The sequence below is a fragment of the Hyaena hyaena genome, unplaced genomic scaffold, assembly GCF_003009895.1.
Source record: "Hyaena hyaena isolate Hyena2069 unplaced genomic scaffold, ASM300989v1 scaffold_1600, whole genome shotgun sequence".
NCBI lineage: Eukaryota > Metazoa > Chordata > Mammalia > Carnivora > Hyaenidae > Hyaena > Hyaena hyaena.
In genome coordinates this window covers 218,698-229,948 of record NW_024082235.1, presented here as the reverse complement: position 1 = coordinate 229,948, position 11,251 = coordinate 218,698, and the positions used below count along the sequence as shown (strand labels likewise).

At 37.7% G+C, this 11,251-nt stretch overlaps 1 protein-coding gene across 1 annotated transcript in view; it reads left to right on the top strand.

Annotated features, from left to right (window-relative positions):
- The first annotated feature begins 631 nt into the window (after positions 1-631).
- WDR75 (WD repeat domain 75) overlaps positions 632-11,251 on the top strand; it is a 30,903-nt gene continuing 20,283 nt past the window's right edge. The window contains exons 1-4 of the mRNA XM_039224335.1: positions 632-727; positions 5,844-5,973; positions 8,320-8,385; positions 9,218-9,308. Of these exons, the coding sequence (XP_039080266.1) occupies positions 642-727; positions 5,844-5,973; positions 8,320-8,385; positions 9,218-9,308 (373 nt within the window). The 5' untranslated portion in view covers positions 632-641. The remainder of the gene's footprint in view (positions 728-5,843; positions 5,974-8,319; positions 8,386-9,217; positions 9,309-11,251) is intronic.

Sequence of the window (11,251 nt, the reverse complement as noted above, 5' to 3'; positions counted from 1 at the left end):
GTCCACTGAACTGCGGAAAAAAGGAAGCACCAGAAACCAGGAGCAGGAGCCAGGGGTCCAAAGGAAAAAGCAAGACCTTCGGAGTTGAGGAGATTCTGTAGGAACCTATGCTACGCTCGAAGGAACAGGAGAAAATGCCCACTAATGAAAGGGACAAGCTGTTACGCAAAAAGTAGGAAGCTACCTTTCCACCCAAGAACTCAACTGGGCAACCGAGAAACCAGGTGGCATGAAAACGCTGGCGTCATCTCGCAGCGCCCGAATCACCGAAGAGAAAGGAGAGGCCTTGGGGGATGCGGAAGGGAGGCGATCTGGAGGTCACGTGATGCAATAGGCCACCCTTCCCTTCTGGCGAACGAAGTTGTAGAATCAAATTGATAGCGCCAAAGTTATTTGTACTAAATAAGAGTTTAAAGATGTCTAATATAAACTCATTGTTTCACCGTTCCTACCGGTGTCGTAATTTGAAATTGCCCAAACAAAAGATGGCGGCACCGGCGCTGGGTCCTACCATAGAGACTGAGGCCTAGAGGAGCCGGTGCACGCGTTTTGTGGGCTGCGATTCAAGGCTCTAGCGCCCCGCCCCCGTCAAGGAAATTCAGGGCTCGCCGGCGGCAGTGAGTACCTGCGTCTGCGCAAAGATGGTGGAGGAGGAGAGCGTCCGCGTGGTTCGTTGTGGCGGCAGCGAGTTGAACTTCAGGAGAGCGGTGTTCTCTGCGGATTCTAAGTATGGGGCCACCGCAGACTGTCAGCCGGGCTGAGGGACGTGAGTCGCCGGGGAGGGGGAGGAAAGAACTGTCAGGCCCGTCCGGACTTGCCTACCGGGGGTTCTGGGCTGAGGGAAAGGGGCGCGTGCAGGAGTCTCCAGGCCACGCATCGGGGACTTGTTGCCTGAGTGCTGTTTAGAGGAGTGAGAAAGCGTTTAGTCTTGTGGCCCTGCAGGCCGGGGCTGCTGCTTTACAGGACAGTTTACCTGCAGATGGATTGACGGGCTGAGGGCGGGCCCACGTGTCTGGAGTCAGCTCCGCGGAGGGGCGGCGAGAAGTCCACGCAAAGATCTGTAACTGCTACCCTTGTAGTACTATAAGGAGTGTCCTTTTGGAAAGAGTTGTGACTTTGAATTACTGAAGGATTAAAGATTTCCATTTTCTCCACACTTTTCCGCTAAAAATGTATTTTGGCAACCTTCTTGCAACTTGGCGTGATACTCCTGTTAAGAGTCTGTGCGGGCCCAGGTGTCTATTCTCAGTTCAGTAGAGCTGGAAACAAAACTACTCCCTGTGTTCAAAACCCGGTTCTTACATTGTGTGACCTTTGCAAGTTCTTAATCTTTGCCTCAGTAGCCCCATCTTAAAACAAGCATAATATTTTGTAATCCAACTTTTAGGGTTGTTGAGAGGGTTAAATGCTTTAATACATGTATATCAGGTAAAAACAAGCCTGGTATTTAATGGCTCAGTGTTGTCAGCTGTCATCATTATTGCTCTATTTGTCAGTATAATCCAGAAGTGACTTTGTAGAAAGAGGTTTTCAAATCATTTAAGGACACAGTGACCCTTAATTAACCCTTTCTATCTTAGAAGAATAACGGTAGTATCTTATGGAAGTTTGTATCCTCCACAATGTCTTGCTTTTGGGTGTGTGATAGTTGTTGAATATATGCATGACTGAAAGAGTTTTCATAAATAGCCTTAGAGGAAAGAAAAAAAAAAGAATCCTTGGTCTTTACATGAAAGCTTTGTTGATATTCATCTTATAACAAGCTGATATGACAAAAATTAAGATAATTTTAATACTGATCCTACTTTCAAGATTTTACAGTCTGGTGAGGGAAAAAAAAAAGGTGGTAACTCATGTTTCATACTATGGTACTTTGGGAGTTCCTAAAGAGAGCGTACTTCAGACTGGTGAGGATGGACAGGTTGCTGAGGAAATGACATTTAGGCTAGGCCTAAATAGGTGAATGGTATTTTGACTAGGGGATATGGATGGAAGGCATTCCAGTTAGTAGGCACAGTATAAGCAAGAGGAGTAGAGGCCTAAGTATATTGAACAGACTGTGGTACAGTTAGCTCCTATGAAAAGTATATGAAGGGAGATAGTGAGGTTGGAAAGGGAACGTTGAAGCCAATTCTTGGTTTGGTCCAAAGAGAAGTATTTTTTTTATCCCCTAGATGGAGGGCAGTGAAAGGTAACATGATTGTGTTTCTTCAAGAATATTAATCTGAAGACTATGCATAAAACTAAGTAATAAGTGGTGGAGAGTGGCAAAACCGGAGGTAGGTTGGCTTAGCATACTTGAGGTACAGTGATGGCGTGGAGGAGGGAGTTATGTAGTGAAAGTTTCCCTTCAGTAGTAGGATCTTGCGAGACAAACAGGAGTTTGTCCCACCAGTGATTTTGGGGGGTGGCATCCACGCGAAGTGAGCAGCTTAAAATTGCCGGGGTAGGTAGTGTGATATGTGTAAGGTCAGCATAGTTGCAGCATAAGGTGAAGGGAAGTGGTGGGAGAAGAATCTGGAAGAGTACAGACCAAGGCTTAAAAAGCTAATTCAAGCAAGAAATTACTATGGCCTAAACTTAAATAATGAAGATGAAGAGAAAAGACAGAATTTTGGAGTGAATCAGCACTTAAGATTAACAAGATACTGCATTTACTTTGGGATGTGTTGAGTTTAAGGTGCCTGTGAAACAAGCAGGTGGACCTAACAAGTAGTAGGTAGAAAAATCAGTACTGAAGTTTGGGGGATTTGGTGAAGATTTCGATGTGGGTGTTTGCTTTTTGTTTTCGTCTGTATAAAAAGTAGTTAATTAAAATCAGCTCTCTAGCAAATTAACAGGGTCACAATGAACTCATCAGGGTTTTGGATATTCTCTAAAACGTACTACAGGTGTTGGCTGATTTATGCAAGAAGGAATAAAGTAATTTTATATTTTGTTTCAAGGAGGTCAAGAAAGCTGAAATAGTAAATAAAACGAGAATTGTGGGATTTGAGCGATTTCCTCTTGTTTACTGGGTCCTCTTGGAAATAGGACAAAAGCTCTGTTCTGCCTACTTGAGGGGGTTGTTGAGAGGCAAGCTGAGAAGTGGGTATACAGGAGAGTAGGTGGTATTCCTGTATGAGGTATTACCGAGTCCCGGTCCAGCACTGTTGGTATTACATCCTGTTAGCTCCCACAGTTACATGATGCTAAGCTTTAGGTTGCTAGGTATAGAGAAAATTTTAAAAATGGGTCATTCTTGCCTTTTACATTCCTAAATTCCCACAAAACTAATATCCAATTCTAAATATTCTTCTTTTGCAGACCGTTCTGTATACCGCTGTAATAATTTTTCTTGCGTGTTACTGACCTAACTCTCACCCTTATTCCTAGTCTTGCTCAGAACCCTGTTAACAATCTTCTGTTGCCTGCCTTATCTATGGCTCTTTTCTCTGGCTTTCAGGGCTTTCCCTGATCTAGCTTGACTCTGCTTATCCAATTGTTTCCTAATATAACCTGTTGTATACACTTTGCTTGTTAAATAAGTCATTTCCTGTTTATTGTTGGTATTGTATTAATTATTTCCCAGCTTTTATGTTGCTATTCTTTTTCATCCCCAGCTCTTAAATTGTGCATCCTTCAGAGCCTCATTTAAATTCCTGGTTCCTTATTTAAAAGCATCCCCAACTTCTCGATTTCAGCAAAAATGATTGAGTCACATATGAAGGGCATTGTGGTCTGTTTCACATGAATTTCTGTCTGCGTGATTTAGGTATTATTATCCTGATTTTATGGAAGCATTTATTGAGTGTATACTGTGTACTAAGGGTGCATTTGCATGCGTTGTTTCATTTAGTCCTCATAATAACCCCGTGAGAAAGTGTTACCTGCATTTTACAGTAGAGGACAGTGATGTTTTAGAGAATTCTCCTAGCATTCAACCTGTTTGTGGTGAAGCTGGCATTCAAACCCATCTGTGTTTAACTTCTTAAAAATTCATCTTTTTCCTACTTAATTATATTTCTGTTATTATTTATAATAAGTAAACACACCTTTCCTCCCCTCAAAGAGCTTACAGTCTGGTGGGGAAGGCTTCAATATGCCTTGTGGTCAATGCTCTAATAGAGCTAAGCCTACCTACCATCTTGTAGAAGCACATTAAGAGTGTTGCTGATCTAGAATGAGAAAATGCAAGAAGACTTCACCTGAGCTGAATCTATCTTAAGGAAGTAGTCAGGAAGAAAGAGTGTTCTGTGTAGAGAGCGAAATATACAAAAGCATGGAGAGAGTATTTCCTTTAGGGACTTACATCACATTTGAAGCTATTCTCTATGGAGGAGCAAGGAAAAAGGAAATTCTTTTCTCTGGGGAGGCATATCAGAATCAGAGAGTTTCCTGGCACATAGTACCCCTTTCCCACCATCTCAGGGAATGCCTAGCCAACGTGTTGGTATAATGGGGTGTATCTATGGGAAGTGGGAGGGTAGTGGAGTTGTGAACTACCTGACTAGAGCAGTTTTCAAATGAAAAAGTAGCTCCACTGAGATCAGGTCAAATCAGCAAAGGCCTTAGGACTGTTTAGATCATATCCCAAAGGCACTGGGAAAACGTTGACAAATTGTAATTTAATTTTATCTTTAAGAAAGTAATGTCAAATTTGCAAAATTAATCTGGTGTGAGTGGGAAAGGTAATTGAAGGGCCACACCTGGAGACTGTAGGAAGCCCTTGGGAGTGGTCCAGGCTGGAGTTGTTAAGATTCTGAATTAAGGTACTCATGGGAATGAAGAGGAAGATCCAGCCAGAGGGGTAACTGTATATCTCAGATGTTTTGTTGCTTGAACTTGCTTAATCTATTAGACAGTTAAATAAGTTATTTTACGTTTGCCTCCAGCATTTAGAATAATGCATCCTGATTTCAGACAGGTGAACATGTAAAAAAAAAAAAAAAAAAAGTGACTTAGAATGGATAAAATAGGGTAGTAGTAACCATGATCAGCATTCAAAGATTTATTGTTTTGTTATATTGTCATTTTTTGTTGGTTCATTTTATCCAGATAGCTTACAAAATCTTCGAGAATTGGGTGGGTTCTGTTCAACAAACTAGATTGGACATTAGGAATCAAAGATATATTAAGGCATTTGCCCAATGGAAGCTTATGGCCTAATAAGAAAGGGGGATATATTTGTAAATAAGTAATGTCAACACAGTGTGAAAAGTACTAGGATCAAGTCATGTACAGGTTACTTTAGGAACACAGAGATCTGGCCTGGGAATTCTGTGGTTTGTACCTTCTGTACTGCATGGAAAAACACCCTGTTAGACTTGTACAGTGTTCTGTGTAGTAGGCACAGAACAAACATTTTTTTACTTGGTAGTGACTAGATCTGTACTTATGAGCTCTGTTCTGTGATTATATCCATATCGAAAACTGTCAAGTAAATATTGACTCCACTTAACTGCTTTTAGTAATGTAGTAGCCTCTGCTATTTTGAAGAAAGCCACAAATCCAGAAAGACAAAAGCAAAACCAACATTTCAGCGACAAGAAAAAGAACTGTCACAAAGTCTTTGTACTCTGCTATACAAGAAGCCTTGCTGACTAGACAGAGCTTTGACTTAGCAGTTGTAAGGTGGTGTCCCCAGTGAACAACGGCGGGGTGGGGGGGGGGGGGTGCTTGGGAAGATGCTGTTAGAGGAATAGTGCATGGTAAGTGAAAACATAACACACAGTTTTTAATATGTAGTTCTGGAAACTGTTGGTTTTGAAAGAAACCTTTGTTGCAAGGGAAAAGGATGTTTCATGGACTGTAAAAAAAAAATGCTATATACAAAATACATGAAATTTTTTTCTTATTTCCAGGTATATCTTCTGTGTCTCTGGTGACTTTGTTAAAGTTCATAGCACAGCTACAGAAGAATGTGTACACATATTGCAAGGGCATAGAAATCTGGTGACTGGAATCCAGCTCAACCCCCACAATCATCTACAGGTGTCAAAGATTTATAATTGAATATAATATTGGCTTTGTTGTTACCAGAAAATTTTGATTTTAGCTGGGAAACTTACACCATTTCCACCACAGAAGGTTTCATAGAAATATTCTACTTTCAGGTAGTGGGGGGAACTTGTATGTTGATTTTTCTGATTCAGGGTACTTTTTAAGAGTTTTAGTTATTAAAATAGGGTTACAGCCTAGACCTACATTGACCATGCTATATTCTGTAAACCATTTATTCCAAAGGGTGGTAATAGATGTTCCTTGAGAGAAGACATTCTTGGCTGTGTGAGTTACTGAAATTCAGGGTTAGGCACAGTTAGATGAATTTCTTGGTTGTAGATCTTCTCAGGTCCTTTTATATGCATTATGAATATCCAAAAAGGGTACATACTATTTGGTGTTTCTCAAGCTTGTATGCCTTTAAATCCTTTGGTTTCTGGAACCCATTTTTCAAAATGCTGGCTAAGAGGTATTGATGTTGTAGATCTGTTCCTTTACCGATGAGGCTGATGTTGATGCACATGTTATCTAATCTTAAAGCCAGTGCTGGACAGGAAGGATTAGTCAGTGGATGGGCCAGTTAATTTCAGGACAAACTTGGGAATCTAATTTAGTCCACCCCCTCCCACGCACCCCACAAAGCAGTTTAGAAATCAGAAATAATGTAATGTCATTTTAATTCTGTTCTTAAATTTCAGCAACCACTAGAGATCTCAAAAATAGTTTACTTAGGCTCTAGTTTGTTTTTTTTTAATTAATTTATTTTAGAGAGAGAGGATAAACGGGGAAGGAGCAGTGAGAGAGAGAACCCTAAGCAGGCTCCACATGGTCAGTGTAGAGTCCGATGCAAGGCTCAATTTCATGAAACGTCAGGTCATCACCTGAGCTGAAATCAAGTTGGATGCTTAACCAACTGAGCCACCCAGGCACCCCTCTCTTTCTCTAGTTTTTGATCAAATTCCATTTTTCTGTGTTACTACCAATGTAGAAGTTATTGCTTGATAGAAGAATGGATTTATTTTCATCGCCATTCACTGTGTTATCACAAAGAAGTAGGGCCTGAAGTAACAGAGATCTTTTCTTTCCAAAATTAAATGAGCTTCTGTTGAAAAATCAGATTTAAGTAGCCTTTCTGCAGGGTGCAAGCACACTTTTCTTTCCTTGCTGTCCTCTGAGGGTTTAACAGAACAGTTCATTGTTAATGTTAACATTGTTAACTGAATGTATTTGGATGTTTTTCATAGCAGCAGTATCCTTTCATTAGAATTGGAATTTGTGAAGTCAGTTGTACTAAGTTTTGTAGCCAAACAAAAACCGCGTATCATTGCATAAAAGATCTGCTCACGGGACTGAAAGTTAATAAAGTTAGAGAACACTTTTTTTTGACAGGTTTGGTTGAGGTGATGGGAGTGCAGATTCCCTGGACTTCGGAACCATTGTGTTTTGACAGTGATTGTATGGTTGGTCGTTAGGTTTTACTGATTCTTTTTCATGATTCTTTATATGTAGTGATTGTTATGTATGTTTCCTACTTAACATAATTCTTTTACTTGAATAGGTGATACCATTTTCTGTTCTCTGATTCCATGTCCTCATGGAATCTTAAAATTGCCACTTTAAGAAAACTGAAAATTCTTTTAAGTGTTATAAGCGATGTATTTTCACAGTTAACAGCAACTTGTAATCCAGTGTGGCCTTAGTAAAATTAAGTCCACTGGGACAAAGATAAAAATAAAAATACATGCTATTAAGGCCTTCTCGTGCTACCAAAGTGTGGTGCGCAAGCCATTGCCACAGATGGTTGGTTACCACTCTGCAATGAGAGAAGTGTGGAAATTGAGAGACCCAGAACTGGAGAGCAGCGTGACATTGCCACAGCATGCGAGTGCATAGTAACTTCACTGTATTTTACAGAAGTATTGATCTTTAATGTGTTGGAATTTTTTTTATTTTATTTTTTTTAAAGAGGCCATTCTCAGATCATTGGAGAAGCAGTCCTTTAATACCATGTAAAATGAAAGCAAGGTTGCTAATAAGAGAGGACTGGGCTCTGGACAAGCTCTTAAGTGTTTTCATAGCTCAATAACTTACCATCTTCCTCTTGAAGATAGAGGATTGACGTTTTTCCCCCCTCATACTAATTAAAACTTGAAGTTCCTTCAAAGAGCTCTGATTAGATTTTCTATTTTTAAAAAATAATACCAGTAAGTGACCCTACCTCCTTAAAGCAAATGATTTAATGAACAGAAAATGCCATCTGTATCACTTGATTATTTGTTTAATATCTTAATGAAGTTGTAATTTGTAATAAATTATGTACTATTTTTACCCTTTTAGTTGTATTCTTGTTCCTTTGATGGCACAATTAAACTGTGGGACTATGTAGATGGCATTTTAATAAAGGTACGTAGATCTTCCATTTTTAGTCTTTGAAAAGGAATGGCAACATAATGTAATGACAGACACATTGTTTTTTTCTAGGAGGCTTAATCTTTAGATAGCCATTTTAAACAAGTTGTAAAAGTCACACACCATAAAAGAAAAGAAATTTGACTCTTTGCAAATTTCAAACTTCCTATGAAAAGATGAGTAATAAAATTGGAAGAAAATATTTACAACTGATATTATCCTTAATATACAGAAAATTCTCACAACCAATAAAGAAAAACTAATAACTCAGTGGAAAGAAATTGGCATAAGGTAGGAATATGTAACTCACTAGAAAAAAAATAGCCAGTAAACATGAAGAGATGTTTAACCTCATTAATAAAAAATGACAGAGCATTTTTTTCCTATCAATTTAGCTAAATTGCAGACTGCAAAAAACTCTAGTAATAGGTAAGGTACAGAGAAAAAGATACTTTTGTACATAATCAGAGTACAACTGATAATGAAAAAATAACTTTTACTCCAGCAATCTCACTTTTTAGGAATTTCTTGTAGAAATAATGAAATATATGTGTGTCATTACAACACTGTTTATAGAAGAAAAAATTTAATATGATCTTGATGTCAGTTAAAATTTCATATTCATTCAGTAGAATACCATAGAACCATTTAAAAACATGGATCTATATATATTTGTTGAAAATTTATTCAACAAATAGATATTGAATAAATAGAATGTTGGGATACATCAGTGAGCAAAACGGATTAAAAAAAAATCCCTGCCCTTTATGGAACCTAAGATTGGGGGAGGGATGTGATAAATAATATGGTGCTTTTTATCTTTCAGACTTTCGTCATAGGGCATAAACTTCATGCCCTCTTTACTCTAACCTGTGCTGAGGATTCTGTCTTTGTTATAATAAATAAAGAAAAACAAGGTATAGTATAATTAACTTACTTCGTTTTATATAACATTGGTTTACTCTTTCCATAGTTTCTCAAAAATTAACATCTTGGTTTTACTCTGAAGTTAACAGTTTTTGGAGCTGGCATTTCAATTCCTTCTGTTGTTACTGCATTCATTTTGGAAAAGCTTTACACCAGATCTGAAATACAGAATGAGGGAATGATTACTTAAGATATAGTTTACTAATAGATTGCAGAGCTCAAATTTCAAAGCTGTTTTGCAGAGGTGGGCTAGAGTTTATCTTTCTATTGAACTCAATCTGTTATTTTTAAGTATCACTATCATTTTACCCATTATTCAACACTCCGTTTGATCCTGAATCTGTCAGGAATGGTATAGAAAACAGTTTGATATTAAGAGCTAATAGTGTAATTAAATTATTAATTACACTTTTATTATCATTGGAACATTATTTCATTGAAATTGCCATGTTTCAGAGCATTTTATGAATTTCTGGAATATCTTTAGTGGTCACAAATAATTACCCATTAGTAGAGAATTTGATACATCAGATCATTGACATGAGAGATATATCCAAAGAATTTTTCTAATATCAGAATTCAGGAAGGTCACTGCACCCTCTGGTGCTCTCTATAAAGTATAGCTGTGTATAGAATTCAAAGATGGACGCAGCTTTAAGATAATTACTGAGCAGTCTGCTAGACTGGCTCATGGCTCATTAAATGCTAAATGAATCCTTTCCACAGTGTATTTTTGTTGTGGGTTTTTTGGGGAAGGAGGGTGCTTGGTTTTGTGTATGTTTGTTTTCAGCTGGAAAATTGCAGATTGTTTTCTATCATGGACTTTTATTAAAACTATGAAAGTTACATCTGTTTTTAAGCTAAAAATCATTTGGTGAAGTCTGTTAATGAGTAATATTTTCTCTGTCAAAAATGTGACATGAAGGAGTAAAAGCAGTAAGTTTAGTTATGTTAGCCCATAAAAACCTCTAAAAGGTATTCCAAAAAATGTTCTGCAAATGGCAACATTTCTTAAAATAATTAAGTCTCCTTCCTAGTTGACTATTTTAGATAATACTCTTTAGTATTTAAGCTCTGTTTTACATAAAAGTGTGTAGATTCTTAATGTCTATTCACCTTAGACATTAGTACATCCTTACTAAAAATGTAGATTCCTAATCTCCCTTACTGACCATTGATTCACTAGTTGTGAGATTTAGTCTAGGAATCTACATTTTTATATTTCCCCAGATGTTTATACTCATCACTCACATTTGGTAACCACTCTGAATACTAATGTTCTGATTCTCAGTTGCAAGAGTAGTTGCTAATAGTCGTAGCAAAACTTTTTATCCATATCAGTGAAATCAGCAATTCTTAACACTGGCTGCACATTGGAATTTAAATGTGCAGAATTTAAAATGTTAAGATCCTCTGTGGTGGAGCCTGTTTACTTGAAAATTCCTAGTTTAAGTCCAGTGTGCAAGCCACGATAGAATACTGATCTAAAGTAAGAACCTTGGCATTTGCCTTTTGGAGTAAACCAAAGGCTATAATCTAATTGAAATTTTGTTCATGGTGGGATTAGTGTTTTTCTCCACAACTTGACCCATCACGAACACTCAGAATGTGAAAATCTAGTTAGCTGTTAGATAAAATTATGAACTGGGCTTGAACTGGCATATCATAGAATAGATCTAAATATATAGCCTTCATTTGTTTTATATTTGCTCCACAATGCAAAACCAGTCTCTGATGGGAAATTGTATAAATCATATTGAAGTATGCTTCTGGTTTAAAAACAAATTTTTTATTTACATGTCATCTTTTATGGTATTGTTTTTTGACTATATGTAATTTAATTATTTAATTTCTAACTAAAAGCATACTATGTGCCAGATTCTGTTCAGTTGTAGAGAATAAAACAGTCTCAACAATAATCAGACTAGATCAG